Raw genomic sequence first — 25971 nt, 5'->3', positions numbered from 1 at the left:
AGCCACTGGGATGACTGTAGGCAGAATGGTTCTCTTTTTCCACCAGTGTATAAATCCCCTTAAGGGTCACCCTTGAATCTTTCAGACTAAGAAGCCTCATCTGTTTTAATAGCAAAGAACAAGGGTTCTTCAACTAGGTGGTCTTGAATGGTTTGTTGCACCACAGGGGAGACCTGACACCTGCAGCCAAGATAAATGCTGCATAATGATGGTGGAAGCCATAAATTCAAGCTGGAGAGTCTGCTGCATCCATGCTTGTTTGCGATGCTATTTTGGCAACTAATTTGCCCTCCTCCACCATAGATGTGAACTCCCGCTTTTTCTCATTAGGGAGCTTGTCTTTGAACTTCAGGATATTATCCCACAGGCTGAAATTGTATCAGCCCAGTAGACACTGCTGCTTCCTAAGAGATAAACCTCCTGTGGAATAAAGCTTTCTATGGAAAGGTTTAGCTTTTTTGCTTCTTTTCTTTTCAGTCTAGAGGCCTGATGTCCCTTTCTCTTTTTCCATCAGCAGCAAAGACTACCAGTGAGCCTGGAGGAGGGTTGTTACAGAAGTGCTCAAATCCCTGTGAAGGGACATATTTTCCTCCCACTGCTAAAAGAGTGGAGAGCAGGGAAGATGGGGTTTGCCCTAAAAACTTGATGGGTTCCAGGAGAGCCTCATTAATAGGGAGAACTACCCTAGAGGGTCTTGCAAAGTCCCCACCTCCAAATCCTCCACAGGAGAGTACCATGCACGCGGTTCCCCTGCATGGTACTGGTCCCACCGGAGGGAAGACTGGCCTTGCTGCAGATGCTCCCAGCACTTAGCCAATGTAGAAGGGCAGGAAAAGAGGAGAGGCTCTAAAATGTAGAGGGAAGCCCCAAGGCATCCAAAATGGCCACCGACATGGAAGCAGGACCCAGATACATGCAGGCCATTGGTCAGCAGAGGCTGTGGCTGGTACCAGGAAGGCTGGCACCCCATTGGGGCATGCTCGGGTCAAGACACATGTTCCAACCTTGGAGTCTACTGAGGAGTCCACTTCCTCATACCATGGTGGAACTGACCCTGTCGGCAATGGGAGGTCTGGCTCAGAGTCTGGAGATAGGGTACCACCAAGATCACTACTGGGTTCTCCGTAGATAGAGGAGCAGCAAATTTAGAAGCCACGGGTAGCAAACACTGCTCTGGGGCTGGAGCAGGAACCATAGAAGCATGCGCTTCCAATCCCAGTACCAGGCGAGATTCCTGAACACTAGAGGAAGCTGGCAACAACAGGTTAAGCAACACTCTGGCTGCCTCGAAAACTTTGGGCGTAGACAGCCCTGGAAAGGGCTCCTGAGTCTGTGGTACCAAAAAGTGCACCAGTCATTCAGGGATTGTGTCAACAGACCCTTCCAGGGATTGTGTCAACAGACCCTTCCAGGGATCTGGAATCAGCAATCCTTCCTGGTTTCTGGACTGTGTCTGCCTCTTTTTGAGTGCACCTCTGTGTTCTTGTCTCTGCACGGTACCTTCACGTTAATCTTCAAAGGCCACAGTACTGTGTCTTGGGGAGACTTAAGTTGTCTCTCCTTAGGTACCGTGATGAGAATCTGCCTCTGGATTCTGTCAGAACAGTGGGAACACTCCAAACCAACTCAGACGTGCCAATATCCATTCTGAGTGGGAATGTTCTGAAGACAGGCAAAGCGCAGACTCCATGAGCAGGTACTTGAGTCTGGCCACCCTGTCCTTTTTCAGTCTGGGTTTGAACTCTACAAATGTGACATTTACCACTCATATGTGCCTCTCCTGGATACAGTGAGATGCAGTCAGAGTCACTCTCTGGCATAGTTTTGTTATATGAGCAAGTAGCCTTGAAGCCAGGAGAATAAGGCTTTAGTCCAGTACCATGCCTGTTACCCCTGGGACCCCACTCTACAAAATTATCGTAAATTTATTCCTATATCTAAATATGTACAGACACACTACGCTAGACTAAACTCTAACTTGATGTGATGTCCTGGGTCTTGAACCAAGGCCTGGGATCCCCTAGACAGCAGACGCATCCTGGCCTTCACCCAGCATCTACTGAAACCCATTGGGCTGAGAAGTTATTAGGACTATAGCCCCAGCCAAGGCACCACCCACAGGAGCTCTGACGGGAGGATTGCCCGACTCCACTAATTAGCCCAACGATGCTGTTTAAGCCAGGAGGCAGCAGAGGACGTTTGGCCGAGTTACAAGGTGGTTTCCTGTTGTGGCTGCATTGCACCTTGCTTCTGCCTGCTTCCTGAACCCTGTTTCTGATTCCTGCTCAGTTCCTGCCTCACCTCTGCCTTCACTTCTGTTCCCACCATCCTCCTGCTCAGTGCTTGATCCTTGCCTCACCTCCAAGCCTGGCTCCAATCTTGGCCTCCGACTTCTGACCCCGACTCAGATTTGACCCTTGGCTCTGGCATCTGTCCTCAGCTCTGACGCTCAGCTTTGATTCCTGGTTCTGACTCTGGCTTGACCCGTGGCTCTGGTAACTGGCAGTTGACTGCGGTGCTGACCCTGGGCTTTGTTCCCAAACCTGGATGCCTGCTCCACCCACAAGACCAGATTCCTGCCCTGACTACTACGCCAGACCACAACACTCTACAGGTACTATATACGCTACAAGAGGGAAGACTTGCAGATACAAAGAGCAGAGCTCCAACAATAGTCACAGGCAGTAGAAAAACTGGGAAGAGGAATTGGGAACAGCACAGCCCTTTATACCTGCATGCAGTGGCACAAGGCTCAAACTGCCCTGACAAGTGCTGCTGAGGGAAAAATCTCCAAGAACTGCACATGGCACACACACACACACACCCCTATTGTGGAATGAAAATGTCCAATCACTCAAAGAACAATTAACTGTGCGTATATCTTGGCCTCCTGAGTCAGTAAGTTTGTTGCTGACCATTTGTATTATTGTGTGCAGAGTATTTCTTAAAACGTCTCCTGTAAATGGCATAACAGACAATGCCCATCCACATAGCTCCCAGCACAATCACATTAAATGTATTTAATGACTCACTATATAAGCCAGTCTATCATTATGGAGTGGCACTAGGGAGCACCATCTTCCCAACTCACTCTCAGCCTCTCCAGCCAGACCTCTCAGCAGGGTCAGAGCGTGCCTCAGAGGAACAGAGGCTTCTAAAGAAAAGCTCTCTTTCCAGCCCCTATGCAGTGCTACACATCCCATTGAAGAATGGTATAGACACTCACAGAGGCCTGAGACTCCAAGGAGCAAGAACACAAGGAAATAAGGTGCTGATGTCCTTCTGGGAAAGAGCATTAGGATTTAATCCTTGAGCAAGATGACATGCAGTTTGCTTAAGCCACCAGTTCAGATGCAAGTATGTACCATTGCTGAAGGTGCAAATGGGGCAAGAGTTTTGCAAGGAAGAGACCAAGTGACTTAAAATCTAGAAGCAACAATTTTATTGAGACCATTTAAGAGCACCAGCTGAAAAATTTTGCAATTTAATACAGTTAAAATCTTTATTCCAAAGAGTAGAAACAAAATAAAGCACAAACTAGCAGCTGGCCTTGTCTCAGGCTTGTGGGGCTCAGGCTGGGGGGTTATAAAACTGCAGTGTAGATATTCAGGCTCGAGCCTGGGCTCTAGGACCCTACAAGGGGGAAGGGTCACAGAGCCTAGGCCTACAAGTCAAATATCTACCCTGCAATTTTACAGTCCCCATCCAACTCGGCTGGCACAGATCAGCCGCGGGATTTTTTTTTTTTTTTAAATGCAGTGTAGACATAAGCTGAGCTTCTGAGATAGTCTATCTACAGCCTACTGATTTCACATTGAGATATAAATTTTTATTGTCCAACATTTTACTTCCCTCACATGCCATTCTGAAAGCTTGTATGGATAAGTACATGGGGAACAAAGGAAATATATCCTACCAACTGGTGTTGCTGACATGCTATTTCTATGGCAGCTGGCACAACAGCTCAATAGACTTTGGGGGTTAAGCCCATGCCCAGCCTAATTTTGGAGAAAGAAAACTCTCCCACAATGACAAGCATTATGCAGCTTCGAGTGCTCCCAAAGACTCCCAAGAAATATGAAGGCATATCTTCTTTGGCTGAAATGTGAAGTAGTCACATGGTTTTAACTTGTCCATACCAGAACTGGCCTCACTCCATGAGAGCAGAAGCGGCCTAGAACAGGGATTTACAAGCTATGGTCCATGGATCAACAGTAGCCTGAATAGAGCTGGCTGGTCAGATTGTACTGACTAGTCCATCATTCTGGAATAGGAGGAATCTGTCTTCTATGTTTCTGTGAAGGCCACACACCTGTGGGCACTACAAAATAAATTATCCTCTTGAAAAAAAATGTTGGGACAAGGAATTGTAGACAAGCCATAAGAGGTTCTTTGTAACATGAGCTAAATCCCTCCTTCTAGCCAAGACTTAAGACACTTTGTCCAGCTAATAATGTTGGCTCTGAAGTTCAACAAAGGCCACTGAAAGAAGTTAAGACCCAATGGGCTTGCTCCTGTTCCCACTGAAGTCAATGACAACTTTATAGGAGAATGATTTGGCATGTTTTCAAGCACAGCGTATTTCAGTATCATAGAAGAAAGAGTCAGTCTTCCAAAAGTTAAGATATATTTTTGGGGTTGGCAGACGCTATTGTTAAACTTACAAGTTTATTTGGGAAAGAGTGATTTTTCTAGGGTTCTGATATGGCTTCTCCACATAGACATGGCTATATCATTTCATTAGAAGAGATAATGCATACTGGCTCTCAAGCTGTGGCCTGCACAGAAATCACCTGTCACATGGGACTAGCTGCTCCTCATTTCCAGGTGCTTCTGGAGGTGTTCAACCTCCAATATACAATGAGGAAGAGACCACAGAAGGAACCAGTATAAGTGCCTCTATTAGGAAACTACTACTGAAGGGAAATAAATGAAACCTCTGTCTTAGAGATCAAGAGCCAGCATCACTACAACTTAAGATGCAGCCACCATCTTAGCCTACAGTGAGACAAGAGCCACTAACAGGAGAGGGATCAGGAGCTGCCACTGAGATCAGAGCCCCAAGCAGGCAAGGACTGCCCAGGAGAGATGGAGATGCAGAAGAACAGAGAACAAGAGAACACGTGTCTGGCTAGCATGTGCAGAGATTGAGGTGAACAATATTCTCAGATTGCTTTTGTTTTCAATAATCCCACTCTGACAGCGGGCTCGTTTCAATGGATATCTATTGTTTTATATGGTGATCATGGCAGTACTGCAGAACTTGATGACTTACAGGAGTGAAAAAGTCCCTATGATCTTTGTAGATCATGTACCCACTCCTGCTGACATTTACTCAAGTGCTTCACTTAAGCTTTTGAGGAATCCTACCGAAGTACAGAGGACTTCCTCACATGTTTAAAATTAAGATGTAAACACTCGGGGTCTAAGATTGGGGCTTTAATTAGGTTCTCACATTGGCAAGTCTCATTCTTCTACATATATAAAATATTTTAATGTTTATACAAGTTACAGAAGTTTCAAACAAATCTTTTTTTATACTCACTAAGGATAAAAGCTGTTCTTACCACATCAAAATATCTTACATTTGTTAAACTAAAAATACAGATTTTTTTCAGAGGCAGCTTAGACTAAAATCAATACCCATCTTTAAGGCAGTCTGTATAGTTGAAGGGATTTAGTAAATAGATATGCCTCTCAACAAGAAAAACCCTTCTCTTGTTATGTAAACTAAGAACAAACACTCCAGATAAAAATTTATTTATTCCAGGTTAATGTACAAATATTGCCCTTTTGCTGCATGAAAAGTACTATATAACATTTGTCTATTCATAAAACAGTGCATGACTAAACTGATTATTTAGATGTCGGTACATATGGAATTGATTCAAGTTCTTCCCATTGGCTTCAAAGGACTTTGAATCAGGCCATAAGTGAATTAAGAATTTTAAGTATATAAAATAAGATTAGTCTTTTCATGGCCACATTCAGAGTTTTTAGCCTCTTTATGTGCAAATATGGGTCATTACTTTTTTCACAGTGATTCATTAGTTTTATTTGAGAACATGCATAATTAGTTAACTAACTAATTATGTGGTACTTAAGAACTTGAAGTTCAGTAGTACTCCAAACCTTTAAAGATTTCAAGAGAATATTTTTCCATAAGAGCTATTACGATTATTCTTTCTGACAACAAATAGCACTAAGATTTATAAGGTTATACCTCAGTTTCTCATTAAATTGCTTTACTTAGACATTGCTAAAAACAATTTAAAAGATAGCTCAATATAAGACTTTTGAAACCACTTATTACTCCCATCTCTTCTACAGTAATTAAACTCATAGGTCACATGATTAAGGGGCTTGATCCTACAAAACCATTGCCGGTCCCTTATATGAGTACTTCCACTGAAGCCAAGTAAAGATTCACAGCATCAGACCCGAAGAGTTCCCTCTCCCAGCTCCTTAATATCACCTTACCCCACTTTAGAACTTGAGATTTCAAGTTCTAAACAATAGATAATGAATTCTGTGCACCCCATAACACAGCATTTAAAGAGCTGGAATCTTGTTTTGATTCACTGAACAAGATTACTTCAGTTACTGAGACAGAAACAATCTACTTCCCAGAAATGAGAGGTGAGGGGAATTAGCAAAGGGCGAATGCAGTTTTATTCTTAAAAATATTCATTGAGCACTGACAACATGCTTGGTGCATTACAGAAGAGAGGAAGAAAGAGTCCCTGTCATCTAACATACAATACAAATGCAGATTCCACTATGTAATTTATACCCCCAAAAAGGATGAATCTTATTGAACAAATTAAAACCAAGATACTTCCTAATTCGCTAATCTTCAGCTCTTTACAGAAACCAGCTGAACTGTTTCTGCAATTTTCCATAGAAACACTGCAGTTTCCAGAATGCTTTTAGGAACGTATTTTATAAATTATACTATAGTTCAATGATTTGCTTCTGTGCTAACAAAGCAATACATCAATAAGCAGTTTTAATTTAGAAGCTGGGGTCTGGGAAGTGCTGAGAACATAGGAACGGCATGCAAGAGCCTGGGGATAACGTGCCATCTAGTGAAGGGCAGAAGAAAGGACAAAAACAAACTGGGCTCTGAGAAGAATGCTTAAAAAGTTGTTAGAGTTTGAAGAGAACAGCTGTGTACTAGGGACACTGCCAAAAGAAATTAGTGTGGAAAGTACATTGTCTAACAGCAAGTGGTTGTGGCAGTTGTATGTTTCTATTGACAAGATTATACAATTTTTTTTGGGGGGGGGGAAAGAGTAATTGCTGTTTCTATTCTATTTTAATGTTATTCTGAAAACATTTAAGTTATTGGAGAAATAAAGGTGTTTCTGCTCTATTCCCCCAAATGCTTCTATAGTTTAGGGTAGAAATATTTCTACCTTTGCGCTAGAAAATACATTAAAATGTTTTGTGAAAAATTGCTCATTTTAACTGAAGCTTACATATACACAACAAGGAAACCTACATTCCAAATGTATCCCACACAAAGTCTCATTCCAATCAGCACTGTGCCTTTACATTTCAGTAGCATGGAATGGAACTAGAGCACAGGTGGGCAAACTAAGGCCTGCGGCCAAATCTGGCCCACAGGACCATCCTGTTCCCCTTGAGCTCCCAGCCAGGGAGGTTAGCCCCCAGCCCCTCCCCCGCTGTCCCCCCTCTCCAGCAGCCACGCTGCTGCATGGGCAACACCCTGGGCAGCGGGGTTGCGCACTCCTGCCGAGCAGAGCAGCAGCGTGTCTGGCTCCAGACATGCTGTTCTGAGTGGCATGGTAAGGGGGCCAAGGGGTTAGACAAGGGGCAGAGGGTTCTGGAGGGCAGTCAAGGGACAGGGAACAGGGGGCAGCGGTTCGGGGGGGGGAGTCAGGGGACAGGGGGGTTGGATAAGCGTGGGAGTCCCAGGGGGGCCTGTCAGGGGGTGGAGGTGTGGATAGGGGTCAGAGCAGTCAGGGGGGTTGGATAGGGGGTGAGGGGTCCCGGGAGGGGGTGGGTTGGGGGTTCTAAGTGGGAGGGGGTTGATAGGCGGCGGGGGCCAGCTGTTTGAGGAAGCACAGCCTTCCCTACCCAGCCCACCATACAGTTTTGCAACCGCAATGTGGCCCTTGGGCCAAAAAGTTTACCCACCCCTGAACTAGAGAGTGTGTGGGGAAGGACCCACCAGGAGTCATGTTGTTATTTAAGGAATCATGGAATCCTAATAATAAATCCCAATTTAACATTAAGACGCCTCTGGTGGAAACTAATTTAGCATCACATCACTAACCACTAGTACTACCAGACTACATATTGTTCAACTGATACCTGTCAGATCTCAAAAATAGTTTAAACGTGACCTTTTAAGAGACAATGTTTCATGTGACTGCACAGTAAACTGACAAATGGTCTTGAAAAGAAGCTATAAATCAACCCTACTTGTTATAAATACATTTACACTGAATTCCAATGTTTCATGCCACTACTTATTTAGCATATTTCGCCCATATTTTAATTTTCTATATGCCATATACAAAACCTTTAGCACAAGGCATGACAAATAGTCAATAGAAGAGGGAATAACTAGAAACTCAGAAGTAACAGGGCCTGAGTAAATGGTGAAGGTCATTCCTTACATGTCAAGGTTGTTTGCATTTCAGCTACTACATCCACATCTAAAAAGGCAGCTACATATTCATTATGCCTTCAGACAGCATTTGGTTACTGTAGAATTTTGAACCTTGGAATATGAAGAAAGCAAAACTATGAGACACCAGAATACGTGGTACATAATGTTTAGTTTGCTTTTCTGCATTCATTTCTGGTAATTTTCTGTGACCTATGATCAGGGTTAGAACCTGTGTGAAGAATCTCACTGTTGGACTCGCTATTGTACTATAGTTTGGTTTACCTGTATACGGTAAAGGAACAGCTCACACCTTTTCTATTTAGCACAGTTTGCCACGGTTACAGAACATAGAGCCAGAATGTCCTCAGCACCACACAGAAGAGAGAAACCTCAGTGAAAACAATGATTACACCAGGGCTGCTGAATCCCTATGTCTTGAGTCCTTCTCCCGACCCTCCTGTGGGCCTGAAAGGGAATTCAGCTTCCAAACCCACATATCACAGGCTCTCCAAATATGGCCTGTGTCTCAAACTACTTCTCCTGACCTCCACAGCAGTACAGCTTTTCATAAGACATACTATCAATGGCTCCCTGCATCCTGCTGACACCACCCCTGTTTAGGGGGGGCTGAGAAGGCTTTTCACTACATAAGGCAGATATTCTATATGGCCGTGGGAAACAATGCTATGGAGAGTGGTCCTACCACAACCACTCACTCACTACCTGTGATTAGGAAGACACAGGTTACGGGTATCCTGAACTTCCAGTACTGAGAAAGGAAATGCCATACCAGATTCCTATTTCACAGAACCTAGCTGTTGCAGTGTGCTCTCAAAGGGGTAACCATAGGAAATGAAGAGTGGAGGGAGAAAAATAGCACAAGGCAGTACATTTCTCCACACACTCCATCTCTGCAATTCAGCTCCTCCTTTTGCAGGAGGAAAAAGGAAAAAAAAGGGGGGGGGGGGCAATGCTCCAGCCCATAGTTAATATATATTTTTTTTAAAACAGGTTGAGGGTTGGATTTTCATGTACCTGTACAATTATTTACATGAAATTAATTTTAAAAGGCTCAATCCTGAAACACTTTACTCATAGAGAACTCCCACTAATTTTGAAGTGGGAAACTCAAAATATTCTGTAATGACAATATTAGGATTTTCAGTGGTTTACTTTTTCTATAACCTGTACATACACATGGAGATGGAGAGAAAGTTCTGTGTTTACTATAAACATATTTATCATACTACACACCGATTCTAAATAGCTGCCTGTGAAACTACTTAAATTCGTCTTCAGGTGTACTTGAATACAGAATCAGGAAAATATTTAGATTTTATACTGACTTACAAAAAAGGTAGGACTGAACTAATGTGTCTGAAGTTTTGATTTTTAGAAAGAGCACCTGCAACGAGAATATCAAACTAAAGTTTTCTGAAAAGGTCAGAAAGTATGATAATAGTAAATACATAGGAAATATCATCATACACCTCTTTCCCAGTGACGTAGAATCAGCTTAGGTTCCATACCATGTGCATGAAAATTTACTACTGACGTATTTTGCATCTAATTTTTACATGTATAAAATTAGGGTAGTTTTATATCCTTGGAACCCAATACTCTTTCACGTGTGCCATTCATCTGTTTCTTTCTACAAGCTCCTGCTTCATGTCAAAATAAATACATAAAAGTGAAAGTTCTACCATCTGTACCACATCACAGGGTCAAGTTTTTTCTTTTAGTGCAATGAACACAAAAAGCTAATATGGTATTTAACCTGCAATTTTCAGCAAAACTGAGACATCACACACTTAAAGTTTAGCATATGAATTTAGTTGCTACCCCCACAAAGCATACCACTGCATACTGCATTCATAAAAACGCAGTTCCTTTTGATGGAGCCTTGTGTCACAAATACAACTGCATTCTCCAATGTTTATAAATTATATTGTGGTGCCACCCCAGAGGCCCAAACTGGACAGATATCCCACAATGCTAGGTACATGCTGGCAAAGTTCTTTCCTACTTTTAGAATTGGCCTCAATTTCTGCCATCAGTGTAGCAACCCTGGAGCCAACCCCTAGTACCAATAGGCAAGGACAACAAATCATCACCAGTGAAGCTTCATGGAAAGATCCACTGAAAGATGCCAAAGAAATGTCCACAGAGGTAAAGCTCAGGGAGAAGAAAGTCATGAAAGACTAAGATAACAAAATACTGAGAAGGCAGGAATGATAGCATCAAAGACAACAGCAATGAAAGAGACCTTGACAAGAGCCATCTCGAAAGGAGTGGCGCAGGCAGAAGGGAGCCAAGATTAAATTTGAGTGCATCTCAAGAAAGTAGTTGTGAATGGCACATTTCATTAGTTCAGAAGTGAGCAGTAGCAGGAAAGGCAAGTGGGGTCAAGGGATGGCTTTCCTAGTATCGAGACCAGAGAGCTTGCTTGTATTATGAAAGAAAGGAACCAGAGGCAAGAGAGTGAGAAGGACTAGGAAGAAGGTGAAAGTGATTAAGGGACTTTAGTATTCAGGAGGGGGTGGAATCAAGGAGAGAGGTGGAGGGATTACAGACAGCATACAAAACAGAAGACTTTTCAGCGATGACAAGGGAAGAGGAGGGGATTATAAAACAAGAAATGCAGAAAGACCACAGTGGAGGGACTCAGTGGAGGGAGCAGATAAAAGGAAAGAAAGCAGAGAAGTTTCAGATGACTAAAGTGTAGGAGCAGGTCAGCATGCAACAGGTTAATTGCAACAGGGTGGCTTGCCCTCGGGGCTGGAGAGTGCAGGGCCAAGCCAATCCTGATTACATCATGAGCCCCACACTAGGGAAAACAAGAAGTTTCCTATAAAGATCAGAAGGTGGCTGCAATGGAGTGGGGAGGAAGCTTAGGAGGGTGTAGTGAAACTGCAGGGCTGCAGAGAGGCTCCTGCAAGGAAGACCATGAGACCAGGGGAATTGTTCCAACTAGGAAGGACTGGGAGCAGCCTAAGGCAGGAAGGACTCTGTCCAGAGGAGGGGGGTTTGGGCTGTATCCCACTGAAGACTGGAGGGAACATGTGTCTGTTTAGTTTTGAACTTAAAGTGAATAAGACAGATCCCAAGGACTGCTGTTGTGATTGGACTAGAAAAACTCTTCATGGAGTTTATTTGGGAAACCTAGGTGAGGTCACCAGGGGATGAGGTGAGGCTGTCACTCATCTACAGCAGTGGTTTTCAAGCTGTGGTCTACAGACTATATCTAAAAAACAACAACAAGGAGTCGGGTGGCACCCTAAAAGACCAACAGATTTATTTGAGCATAAAAACTTTCATGGGTAAAAAAAACACTTCTTCAGATGCACAGAGTGAAAATTACAGATACAGGCATTATTATATTGACACATGAAGAGAAGGGAGTTACCTGATGCTTGACACCATGCAAGACTATGTCTAAGATTTCCAAGGGATCAGCACCTCCATTTGTCTGAGGGTCTACAGGCAAATATTCTGTAACAAATTCCTACTGTTCACACAACAGTTTGCTTCTCTTTCAAGAGAAAACTGAAGAAATAGCTATCTCAACAGTGACCTCTAATGGGCAAATCAGACATCTATTAAAAGCAGCACTTCTATTTAAACGGCAGGAAGATTCAGAGATTCCAAAAGAAAACAGAAATAGCACAAAATAGAAAAGCAAACCAAAACAGTTGCAGTATTATTGAGGTACCAACTGGATTTACCTTAAACAGGCTCGAGAAGAGCCTGTGTCTCTAAGGCAGCAACTTCTTTAAGCAGATTGGGTCCAAAATTTGACCTAAATTTGATATAAAATGTCTACTTACAATAAGGTGATAAGTTACCTGCACGCTAACAAACGTATTAGTTAACTGTGATCCACCCCATGTCCCTAAAATATATCTTCCTCATGTGAAACACATATGTTTAATATCATTATAGATAGCTTACATGTATTGAAGAGATACTGTCAACTTCATCTGTTTTTTAACTTCATTACTAACTGAGAAGACACTTAAGACTCAAACCTGTTTTAAAGGCGGACTTTTCCCAATTATGGAACTTTGAGGTTTGGGGCTAATTAATGATTACAAGGCTCTGGAAACCTTTCACCATACTTTCCCTCCAATTGCTTTGGTGAAGTGTTTTTGATTCATTAAAATCACTTATGCCTTAAGAAACACGAATGTTAACAACGAATGTCTATATTAGGATGTTGTTAAAGATTTCTGTATAGTCCAGCAGTTTTCAAACTTTTTCTGGAGACCCAGTTGAAGAAAATTGTTGATGCCTGCGACCCAACAGAGCTGGGGGATGAGAGATTTGGGCTGTGGGAGGGGCTCAGGGCTGAGGCAGAGGGTTGGGATGTGGGCATGAGGGCTGCGGGGTGGGGCCAGAAATGAGGGGTTGAGAGTGGGAGGGGGCTCTGGGCTGGGTGCAGGCTCTCGAGTGGGGCCAGGGGTTGGGTGCAGGAGGGAGTCAGGGCTCTGGGCTGGGGGTGCAGGCTCTGGGGTGGGGCCCAGGTTGAGGGGTTTGGTGTGCAGGGAGGGGTGAGGCTCAAGGCTGGGGCAGGGGATTGAGGCACGGGATTACCTCAGGTGGTTCCCCGTCAGCAGTGCAGTGCGGGTGTTAAGGCAGGCTTCCTTAGCATTGCGGACCACGCTGCACCGCAGAAGCAGCCAGCAGCAGGTCCAGCTCCTAGGCGGACGTGTGCAAGTGGCTCCGCGCAGCTCTTGCCCACAGGCACCGCCCCCCGCAGTTCCCATTGGCTGGGAGTGGAGCTGGTGCTCCGGGCAGCTCCATGTCCCTCCCGCCCCAGGAGCCTGACCTGCTGCTGGCCACTTCCAGGCGCAGCGCGGTGTCAGAACTGGTAAGGACTACCGACGGGACTTTTAACGGCCCAGTCGGCAGTGCTGACCAAATCCGCAGCGACCCAGTGACTTATATTCCGCAACCCAGTACTGGGTCACGACCAGCAGTTTGAAAACCACTGGTATAGTCCACAGTTCTCCTTTATCAATTACCAGATTCTGATTGACCCTCTCCCTCCAAAGAGCTCCAGGGCTCCACTCCCTTACACATGGTGGTAACAATCCCCAGAATCTGGTTATTCTCCACTGTAAAACAGAGCACCAGGCACTAACCATACCCTCACCTTTCTGACATACAGCCAACACAGGGCTATAAAAGGAGATGGCAAGTGGCACATCTTTATGTCAGAAGTATTCCCCAGGTGCTAGTTCCACCTAGATTAGCAGCCTCTTTATGATGTCCAAATGGCATAAAGGGTCCACAATACATCTTTGTATCTGATCCACCGACTATAGTTGAGGCCCAGAAAAGGTACTCCTTTCTCCAGTCTACCGTGACGCAGCTGTTTTAGGCCCGCCTTTTGAAGCTCTTCCCTCAGAAACAAGGTAGCTAGTAACCCAAATGAAATAAATTTATTAGACCTAATCCCCCGCCCTCCCTGTAAACCTCCTCTTTGATTATGCCCCCTTCTTTCTCCATTTCCTGCTGAAGCCTAGCATTTAGAAGTCCTACCAGCCCACAGCAGCTCACAATATTTCTTCTCTCCACCCAATTTACCTCCTGGATATCCAAAATTTAATTCACTCTTCCCCAAATCATGACCATGCCGTCTCAGAGCTGCTATGGAGGTGTGAATTTAGGTTAATTTCCAATCTCTTCAACTATAATCCTGCTTTGATCAGAAACTCCTAGACGCAAATATTCAAGCTTTCCTTTGGAACAGAACTCCACTGCCCTGCAGAAGCTTCATGTTGTTCTAGGCTGCTGGGCACTTAATGGAGCAGAATGCATCACAAGCATGGAGTACCCATGTGGTACATCTGCACTGCATGATCAATTTACGTGGGAGAGCACTGACTGAACTGCTGCTGGCACTGGTCTCTTCCAAGTAGCTTTTAGAGATACTATGACGACAACACTTGTGATCTTTACAGGGTTACCAGAGTTTTGACTCTCCTCATTTACAGGATTACCAGATAGAAGAAACATTAACCAACTAGCTCAGGTTATTTCCCTTGAAACTATATCTAGAGTCATGCCCAGGTTTTAAACCTGCTTCTCAGTTTCACTTATTAGTGAACATTTACAGACAGCCTTAGAACAGTTTCAAGCAGAAGTCTGGATAAGTCAAATTGTACAGGGTTAGTGGACTAGACACCTAATTAAAGTGAATATTGTACAGTAAGGGACAAGGTTTATGGCTAGAAACAAAAAGGACAATACAGTAGAAACAAGGTCTGTTTTACATCAGTGTTTTCACATGTTATAACAAAGTTAGCTAAATGAATCACTAGTGTAACACCAATGAAGGCATGAGTTACACCTGAAAGGCATTTGGCCCAACAGACCTATAGCCAGAGGAGGGCCAGATACCTCCTTTTTCTCCCCTTCTACTAAAGATTGTGGCAAGGCAAGTTGAAACTGGAATGGCAATTGTTCCAAATCAGTGTACATTTACTGAGGAATGTCTACACAGCCAGTTAGTGCGCGGCAAGCCAGGGTGTGAATGAACAGCACACTAGCCTGCCATGCACTTAAGGGCTGCATAGACCTCTACTGGTTATTAGAACTTCTAGCGTGCAGTAGCAGGGTCCAGCCAGTTAGTGCACAGCACGCTAGTGCGCTGTGCATTCACCCCCCGGCTTATTACACTTTAATTGGCCATGCAGACAAGCCCTAAATGATTCAACCAAGCAACCAATGCTATTCAATCAATAAGATGTAGATTTGCATACCTCTGATAAAGAAAGATTTATAGGAAGATAAATACAAACTTACTAGCAATGTGAATGGCACACTAAGAAGTTAACAGTGCAAGAGGGAAACTTGCTGAGAGTAAAAATATTCAGAGCAGTGTAATCAGTGTAATGGGATTTAATGGCATTATCAGACCTTAATGAAGCTTTGCTTAATTTTAGTAGTGTTGACTGGCAAAATAAGATACTGGTTGCATAAGGATATGCACATCCTCTTACCTTTTATACATATTTACGCTATCAAATGGACATATTTACTACAGACAGTAGAAAAACAGAAGCAAGTACATTCATTTATATGACAGAAAACTAGTAAAAGATGCTAATATGACCTTAGTGGAACACATCAAGTGTCATTGCCACTGTTTTCCCAAGTCATTTTAAGAACAATCTACTAAGACAATTAATTATATTGCTTAAAGGATTAGGTCAAGGGTGTCAGATACAAAAAAAACGAATTTGAAATTTGGCCTTTTTTAAAGGGAGACACTATTTCAACTCAACATTTATTTTTCTTTTTAAAAAAGAGTGGTAACTTCCAACATCGGAGAATATTAGTTGTACCCCGCTGGGGAAGATTCTTGGCCTTTACTTTCCTATAAGAAACATTTTAGGGTCTAACAGGTCAACAGCATCCCTTAAATGGAAGAATGGACACTCATCCCTTAATATTCATACAACCCTTTGATTTAAAAGTCGGAGTTGGTAGAAGACAATCTACTCCTTTTACCCCATTTTATTGATATCTTTAGGTCAATGGGAGCTGCGAAGCCAGCGCTCTGGGCGGAGGCAGCCCGCAGACCTGTCTAGCCACGCCTCCGCCTAGTAGCTGAGCGAGGGGGATGTTGCCGCTTCCGGGGAGGCCCCCATCCAGTGCCCCTCTGATACCCAAACTCTACTGCTGGATGGGGGGGGGGCGCGACGGGGGCTCGAGACTGCCCCAGCAGCGGCTGGTGCAAGGACTGCCTGAGCTGCCCCTGAGCCAGGTGCACTGGCTACTGCAGAAGTCATGGAATCCGTGACTTCCATGACCCCCGTGACAAACTCACACCCTTACTCATCGGCTATCTATGGCATAAAGGGAAAATTCCACTGTGAGGCATGGTGCCTTTCTTGAAACAGGGGTCTGAGGAAAGATCCTTTGTTGTCTTCACATGTCAGTGGGCATGAAATCTCTGGTCAAGGGATATATAAGAATATTGAGATCTCCTTGGGCTCCAGGTGGGAAACACAAGAAGAGGGATAAAAGAAGCAGGAAGATATGGAGGACAAGATATGACCAAGACTCAAGTTTCTGTGATTCTCCTAATATACTAGCTATGAGCAAAATGTCCCACTAAAAATTTAGAGCAATTATACACTTGCCTATTGGCACCCATGTTCACAGCTATTCCTTTACACCACTTAATGCCACATCTTAAAAATACAATGTAACTGTACTCATTCAAAATATGTTTATCCTTTACATGCTACAATAAACACACAACTGATTACATCATCCTCACAGCCCTTAACTCATAATCCCCTTTTCATCTATAAAAAAACCCCACACACCACACTTTCCTTTAGGCAAATCCTAGGTATTAAAAACATAACCCTTAAGAGATTTTTGAAGAATTTAGACTTTCCTGAAATTCAACGAGCTAGACAATTTAAAGGGTTTGTGACAGTGATTTCAGCCTCTTTTTGCTAGAGCAGTGGCTCTCAACCTTTCCAGACTATTGTACCCCTTTCAGGAGTCTGATTAATCTTCTGTACCCCAAGTTTCACTTCACTTAAAAACTACTTGCTTACAAAATCAGACAAAAATAAGATAAGTGTCACAGTGCACTATTACTAAAAAATTGCTTAGTTTCTTATTTTGTCTGTACAAAATTTTAGTTTGTACTGACTTTGCTAGTGCTTTTTATGTAGCCTGCTGTAAAACTAGGCAAATATCTAGATGAGTTGATGTTCCCCCTGGAAGACTTTGGCATACCCCTGGTTGAGAACCACTATGCTAAAGCACCCCCTTGCAACAGACTGACACAGCACTTCATCCCCCATTCAAGTGTGAACACAGTAACCATCTCCCCTTTTTTCCCCCCTCCCATCCAGTTTCTCTCTCTTGTCCTCCTTCCCTGGCAGTTGTGTTTTTCCATCCACTCTATTTCCGTGGACTCCACCTTCCTCCACCACACAGCAGCTTTGAATTCCCCATCCCCACACTCCATAGAGTGCACATACCTGGGAGCGGGAGGGATGCACAATAGTGCCTTCAGAAGGCCCAGCTGAGTACCAAAGGAGTAAAGAAAACTAGATTGGACTGGCAAAATGCCATCTGAACCTGCACTCTTGTACACGTGAGCTGCTCCCAGAGCAAGTCACATCGGGGGTCACAACAGCATGGAAGTAGAGTGACTTCCGAGCAGCCACCTAATTTTAACTGTAGATAAGGCAGAACACTTGTGGGGTGTGAGTGCGGGGTGAGTCTGGGGTCCTGCGGCTTTCCTTCTACACACAACGCTCTCCTCTACCTACAATGACCCCTGAAATAGTCTGACATTCCCACCCATGACAGGAAAATGCATGTTTAAGACGGCTAAGTTACTATCATGATTTTTCTGTCACTTGAACCCTACTGCACAGGGGCGGCTCTAGACCCCAGCATGCCAAGCACATGCTTGGGGCGGCATGCCGCAGGGTGCGCTCTGCCGGTCGCCAGGAGGGCGGCAGGCGGCTCCGGTGGACCTTCCGCAGGCGTGCCTGCGGAGGGTCCGCTGGTCCCGCCGGAGCCGTGGGAACAGCGAACCCTCCGCAGGCACGCCTGCGGGAGGTCCACCGGAGCCGCGGGACCAGCGACCAGCAGAGCGCCTCCCACGGCATGCTGCCCTGCTTGGGGTGGCAAAATGTCTAGAGCTGCCCCTGCTACTGCAGTACTGATTTACTACTTATTTGACTGAAACATCCAAAGGATCGAGACCCTGATTGTGCTAGGTTTCTGTACAGACACAAAGATGCAGTACCTTCCCTCAAAAGTTTGCAACACTGCAGGTCTTTATACATTGACAAACTTAGACTTTAATTCATTCCTTGTTTTAAAACCCACACAAAATCAACAGAAGTTAACAAAGATATTTAACACTGCACATGCATGGTCACTGTAGTATTTCACATTTAATCAAACAAAGCAAATATACTTTACAAAAAAAGGACTTCTGGAGATGTAGGAAGCGTACAGACAGGGCAGAAGAAGAAGAAATTTTAAATGAATGGATTGGAAATAAGATCACAGTTAAAGATTTTATCCTCAGAAATGGAGAATGAAAAACAAAAATACAAAAAACAAAGGAGACCTGCTGAACATCACTGCTAAATTACATTCTTCATCCATTTCCTGTACTGCAACTATTTAGATGATCTATTTAGGACAAGAGCCTTGCCACCATCTCTAAGCAGCATAGCCTAATTGAGGCTAAATAAATAATATAATGGAACAACCAATGGCAACTTTTGAATGTTGTTCAATTGGTAGCAATGAGGCTTCTATCAACTAGAAAATAGTGTTAGCCACCAAGAAATGTACTTACTTGTGAGCTTGTTGTGACTGAGAACCAGCTGTGTGATGTGGGACAAAGTGACTGTAAGAGAGCAGAAGACAGACCATAAGTGAATGAACTAAAGTAACGCAAATGCAAGTTCAGTTTCTGCCAGCCAAACCAAAAAAAAAAAAAAAAGAGAAACTTTCCTCATCTAGGAGATGGACATTTACATACACTGGCAGAGGTTAAACTGAGCAACACACGCCAATTCCTCCGTGCTTTCATAGGTCTGAACCTGTATGATTCCCATACTAACCCAATTACAATTACAGTATTAAGACGCCAGAACATCTCTCTTCCTCCTCCTGCAGCCCTCCCCACCCACACATTACAGTATGGATCTGCCTTCACATGAGCACCATTTCACTAAAAAGATAATCTGAAGAAAGAATGTGGCCTGCTTTGTTCTCAATGTTTTGAGATTTTTTTTTTTTTACACACAGATTTTCAGAAAGAAACAATGAAAAGTACAAACAGGTAAATAAGTGACATTTCCAAATATAGCACACTTCACAGGACCGCCAGTAGAATTATGCAACACCACCATTTTATAACTTGAAATTAAAAGCTCAGACAAGACAATACTATTTTTTTTAAAAAAGTGGGTTCTCTCTCTGCAACATCTCTAAAGAGCTAACTGAAATTTTCAACGTTTTTTTACAAGAAGATTACATTAATATAGCAAATTCTTCTTTTACTTTGTGTCAGGAGGACAATAAGGTAGAACCTAGTCCCATAGTAAACTTTGTATACCAAGGAGTCTGAACAAAAAAAGACAGCAGATGAATTTCTTGTAGTCAGTTATTAGTATTGTGCTACATACCAAAGGCGAGCGGAACTTTGTTCTTCAACAAGATTATTCTTTACCCAGTAGAGGCAACTGGCAGAGGAGAATGGCGACAGTCAGTGTAGTACCCTTTACACAGGAATCCCACGTTGTTCTACATAATCCCAACCCAGTGCACTTTAAATCCCTCATGAGAAAATCCGAGAGGCATTTATACCTTTACAATTCCAAGGGACTAAAACAGTTATTGCTTGCTGGATAGCAGAATGCAACTTATTGTCAGTTTTTGAAAATATCTTTTTACTGAACTTTCTGCAGCTCATTTTTATTATACTTTTTTCCTTTTGGATTTCTTTCCTCTTTTTCCTATAAGAGATCATGTGTATATTTTACTGAGGCTACATCTATACTATCAACTTTGGTCAACGTAAGTATGACACGGTTAGTATGTTACCCATGCATATGCACGTACTTGGTGCTCACTTCGGTGCTGCACATACTCACCAGGAGTGCTTGTGTCGACGCAAGGTGCGGTGTACTACGAGTAAGGCTACTAATCTGTCATGGAGGTCATAGATTCTGTGATTTTACAAGATCTGACTTTTTGAAAATTCCAGTAATTCAGCTCCAGGCAGCAGGGCTTGGACTTCAGCAAATTCATGATTTATTGTTTATGTCCTGTTCATGACTTAAAAAAATACCTGTGCCAAAATTGTAGCCTTAACTATGGGTACGTTTCTCAGAGGACCACGCCCAACCCTCCAGTGCAATGTGAAAATTCCCAAAAGGCAATCTGTTATGGGGCACATACAAGTTATGAAGGAAAGCTGGAGCAAGGAGTCAAGTTCCCATTATGCAACTCTCTCCATCACATAATATCATCCACATAATTTTCATGCCTGTTTTTAAAATCCCACAAAACCACATGGCACTTGTCACTGTCTGCCATTTCTTACAGGAGCATGGAGCCCACACAGCTCTGTGCTATTGTCATGAACACCGCAAACAATCATTCGATATTTGCAGAGTGCAGGAAGTACTGCAACAATGGGGGAACATGACAATTTCTTTAAGGACAGACTGTTAAGGGACACAGCAAAAAGCAGTTCAAGGTTGTTGGTAGCTTGCACAAAGAAGCTGCCAGTGGTACAGCACTGATTCTGGGCCCAAGAAACGAACAGACTGGTGAGACTGCATCATAATGCAGGTTTGGGATGAGCAGTGGCTGCAGAACTTTCAGATGCAAAAAGGTCACAATTCCTGGATCTGTGTGCTGAGCTCATGCCAGCCCTGCAGAGCAGACATCAGAATGACAGCTACATTGACAGCTGAGAAGCAAGTGGTGATCACATTGTAGAAGCTTGCAGCAACAGATTGCTACCAGTCAGTGGGAAATTATTTTGGAGTTGAAATATCAACAGTGAGGGCTGCTGTCATAGAAGCGTACAGGGACATTAATTGTATCCTGCTGTGCAGGACTGTGACTCAAGGCAATGTGCAGGACACTGAATTGATTTGCAGCTATGGAGATCCTAACGTGTGGTGAGGGAATTGACGGCAGCCATATTATACTACGCTGAGTACATCAACAGAAAGGACCTACTTTTCTATGGTTATGCAAGGATTGGTGGATCACAGGGGATGCTTCACCAACATCGTCAGCTGGTCAGAGAGAGCGTGACACTCGCATCTTTAAGAACACAGGACTGTACAGGAAGTTGCATTTTTTCCCTCCAACTAGCAAAATTACCACTTGCAATGCTGAAATGTCAATAGCGAGCCTGCGGGACTCAGCCTACCCATCTGGCACATTAAGCCATATCTTAATGGCCAGAAGGTGAAGCATGAAGTAGAACAGGTCTACCCAGGTGTGACCTTAAACCGCACACAGAACTACCATGTCCACCTGAAGAAGACAGCAGCTAAAGTTAAGACAAGCAACAATCTTCTTAGCAAACTGGCAGGTTTGTCCTGGGGTGCTCATGCTCCAACTTTACGAATGTCAGCTCTTGCCACCTTGCATTCAGTGGTGAGTACTGCCCAGCAGTTTGGAGTCGATCGTCACACACCAAACTGATGGATACGCAGTTACAGGCTGCCACGCGTATCATCTCCAGCACCCTGAGTCCGACTCCATTCCGATGGCTTCCAGTTCTGAGCAATATTGCTCCTCTTCCTATCAGATGAGAGGTTGCCACTGGCAGTTACTGGAGAAAGCACACGCCAACTCAAGCCTGCCGCTGCACAATTACTTTTTTAAGCCAACAGCTGCACGTTTGCCATCACGTCGCCCATTATGGTCTCATCCGCCATGCCAGGATGTTAGGGCAGAAACACTCTGGTGAGAGGAATGGATACCTGTTATAATCTCCAACCAATCCCTTGTTGCCGACCTCACAATTTGCCACCTCGTTTTGACCTGCTCTGTTGCCAATGGTCCCTGTTGAACAAGTTCCAGACCGGGCAAGGTCTCTGTGCAGCCAACCAGTATCGCTGGGGCCTTCATGACAGCCCTTTGTGCAACTGTGGCACAACACAGACTATGACGCACACCGTCAATGAATGCCTGCTGACTAGGTTCGGCGGTGGCCTAGAAGAATTGCATCATGCCACTGAAGATGTCATCGCTTGGCTAGACGACTGCACATGCTAAAAAAATTAAGCAAGCCATATCCTGGCCACCTTGACTGAGCTGGTAGTTGACTCTTCAAGTGCTGAATGACAGCTAAATGTGCTTCCAACAGATTGAAGGGGTGCTGGCGGTGTTTAGTCACAAGACTGGATCTCAGTGAGAAAAATATCCCAGTGGTTATAGCTCCCTTCTGTGTTCTGCATCCTAACTCTGTGGCAAAGGGGGAAAGAGTTGCTGCAGGGTGGGACAGCAGAGGTGGAGCAGCTGTCTGCTGACTGAACAGCCAGAAACAAGGGCTATCAGAATAGCTCAACACAGAGCTATGCAGCTGGGAGAGGCCTTGAAAGAGCACTTTAAAACAGTCAACTACTGTAGGGTGCTGCACTGGATGGTGATTAATGCAGTCCTGAAGTATTGGGGGCTGCTAGGAATTGTGTAACATTTGGTGTACATTTATGAAAATCACACTGACTTAATGATTCTGTCAATTATGCAGTGCTTATTGTACATTTATAATTCTAACACTGTTTCTAACGAAATCAATGAGTTCTGTTGTCATGTTCCACTACAAATAATATGTGCTTTGAGTAACGCTAGGGAATGGTAGCATGTGTTAAGTCAAAAGATGGACTATTGCCAAAAAAATAAGTTACATACCAAAAATAGTGTAAAAACAGTGTGTAATTAAAAAACAGCCATTGCAAACAATAAATTAACAGAACAGGATTTTAGAATTAGAACATCAGAAAACATTCATGTCCATTTCTGCCAAACATACACCAGTCGTGGCTCTCCGGTCAGTATATGTGATGCTGAAGGTTTCCTTACTGTCCCCTCAGTGAGGAGTGGTAGGGATGCAGCCCAAGAGGCTCTGTGGAATGTTGGAGGGTGTAGAGATGCTGCAATGGAGATCTCCATTGACTGCAAAGGCAAGAGGTCCAGTAGTCAAATGCTTGATCAACACAGATCTGCAGCACTTGTGTTTGCTGCCTCAGAAGCCCCACTATCTCCTGGTGTATGTCCCTCTCCTTTTCTTGCTGGGACTTTTTTCCAGGCTGCCTCCTATATTCACCCACTCTCTACCCCTCCCCCGGCCCTCTCTTCATAGTCTGATGCATCCCTGGCTTGCAGGATCTTGACTATGCCCCCTCTAGTTAGCGTCTTTCTTATCAAGGCTGCAATTGCAGAAGCAACAGATAAAACAGACAAATGTATCGTTGCATTTACAGTCACAAAGGAAGCCCAAAGATCAGTTTCAGAACTCTCTTCCCTTATTCCCATAGGAGTTTAAATAAGACACGCTTACTGACACTTCAGCTTTGGAGTGCCTCTGCACAGCACAGTTCTCCAACTGCAGCCCTGGTGAGTATGGCTCACCAGGGAGCAAGGTGACAAAATGAGGAGGGAATTGTTTGGTCATGTAAAATAATAAAATTTTGGCCCTGTTTCCATGGTTACAAGTATAAAGCCATAGCACCAAGTGCTGACGTTTTTCCATAGGCAGTTGTGATTTTAGCTGGTGTCTCACTCAAGGGTCACAAAGGTACAAAAAGCACAGCTGCTGCTAGCATCCTAAAGCCATCAATCCCATATGCCACCAGCCTGTTTCCTGCAATGGTGACTGCCAAAGTTATCACAGAATGGATGGCAAAGTGTCCTACTGCGGAGGAAAAAAATAAGATTAGCCATCCCTAGAAACCTTCAGGAGAGAATTGCAGAGTACCTCCATGGAAGTTTCATCAAGATCTCTCCAGAGGACGTAAAGGACATCCCTATGTACATAAACTGTTCCACATGCTCTCCCCTCACCTAACCCCAAAGGGGAATGAAAAGCAGACAGCTACCTCTGATGTACCTCTACCCCTTTCTCATGGGAGTAACAACAGTGTGGACATCCATTTCCTGCTAACTGGATGTTGAGTTGGAGTTGAGTTGTGTGCCATCTTCACGTTTACCCCATTTAAGGAAGAATGCATGCACACACTTACCTGAGATTCCTTTCCTTTCATCAGGCTCATCCATGCTCGGTTGGCAGGACTGGCTAGACTGTGACGGACTCTCAAACAGATCCTGGCTTGTGGCATAGCTAGCCATCTCCACAGGTGTTCCTCCTCCTCACTGTTCACAGCAGAGGTCTGTGCTTGGTTCCACTGAGGCATTCACAGTGAGGTGCTGGTATGGTCTCTGCCAAGTATGGCATGCAGCTAATTGTAAGAATGGTCTTGACACCAGATCAACTGTTGTCCTCCCTGACCTTGTGGTATTTCTCCTGCTTTGCCTTCACATAGCACTGTTGCAAATTCCTGTTCTACTCCTCACCTGCATCCTCTGTGTAATCTTTTCACAGATGTCCCTATTTCTATGACTAGCCCATAGCTGCAGCTGAACAACCTCTTCTCCTCACAGGCCCAAGAGATCCAGTATCTCCAGTCTACTCCAGGTACGTGTCTAGTTGGCATGGTCAGTTGGGCAGTTCCACACAAGGGAGAACTGTTGGGTGTGCCCACCAAACTGGGCAATCAGGAAAAGGCATTTCAAAAATATGCAGGGGCATTGGGCAGGATGGCTGGCTTCTGTGACCCTTGGGTAGCGGAGTTCATAACTGTGACAAGAGCAGCCGCTGTTGGGCACTGTGGGACAGCTGCTGGAGGACTGCTAAGGTCAACATAGGTAACAGTGTCTACATTTGCACTGCATCAGCCACATGGGTCAACGCCATTTGAGAAAGCAGAATTACTGTGTCACCATAATGGGACTTTTACAGCACTAGAAGACATTTGAGTGCAGACACAAGCACAAATAAGTTGACACAACACAACTTACGTTGACCTCACTTTGTAGTGTAGACCAGACTTCATTTATTTTCAGTCTTTTCTTCTTTGCCCCTTTCTATTCTCTATTTCTTTATCTACGTTTTATTGTCTACCAACTTCCTCATACTTTGTCTTTCCTTGCCCCATCTTTCCCCATACTGTACTTCTCTTTTCTAGTTTATCCTTAGAAATCTTTTCCTCCAACCCCTATTCTTAACCCCATTCCCACCTCTTTATACACATTCGTCACACCAACACACTTGCAAGATTTGAAAGAAATTTACCAGAAACCCAACTGTTTAAGAATTATCCTCCTCACCAAAGTGCAGCTTGAAAAAGGCTACTGACACATCCCTTCTCCTTAGCTGAGGAGAAAAGAAAGGGTGCTAAAATCTTAAGCACTGTTCCTGGACTTTGCTCCAGTCTTTTGTATCAGGCTCTGGCTAACAGGTTTCTAGTAAATTTGAACAGTGCTCATTCCACCCATTGCTATTCTGGCTGCTGGGAAAAAAGGACCAATCCCTCTTCCCATCCCAGAGCCTCCTCGTAACTATGAGGTTGAATCTCCAATATTCTGTCCCTCCCTTAACCATGTCACTGCAGAACAACTGTCTGCTGTACATTCATACAGTCATGAAATCTGCAGAGTGGATAGCTCCAGTGCCTGATGCTGCTCATAGTGCCGTTACTTGAGAAAGCTATGAAATTAGCCTGATTCCTGTCTGTTCT

General features: G+C 44.0%; 1 protein-coding gene across 13 annotated transcripts in view; it reads right to left on the bottom strand.

The window, feature by feature from the left end:
* Positions 1-25971, bottom strand: part of RSU1 (Ras suppressor protein 1) — a 190241-nt gene that overhangs the window by 144778 nt on the left and 19492 nt on the right. For 10 of the 13 annotated variants that reach the window (XR_005595240.1, XR_005595241.1, XR_005595243.1 and 7 more), the window contains exon 3: positions 18999-19049. The exons of the other annotated variants lie outside the window; for them this stretch is intronic. Coding sequence is in view for 6 of the 10 variants with exons in the window: in XM_039528007.1 (XP_039383941.1) it covers positions 18999-19049 (51 nt within the window). In the remaining 4 variants the exon portion in view is untranslated. The remainder of the gene's footprint in view (positions 1-18998; positions 19050-25971) is intronic. 13 annotated transcript variants of the gene reach the window in all.

This window comes from Mauremys reevesii, linkage group 2 (assembly GCF_016161935.1).
Source record: "Mauremys reevesii isolate NIE-2019 linkage group 2, ASM1616193v1, whole genome shotgun sequence".
NCBI lineage: Eukaryota > Metazoa > Chordata > Testudines > Geoemydidae > Mauremys > Mauremys reevesii.
This window is presented reverse-complemented; position numbering and strand designations above follow the sequence as displayed.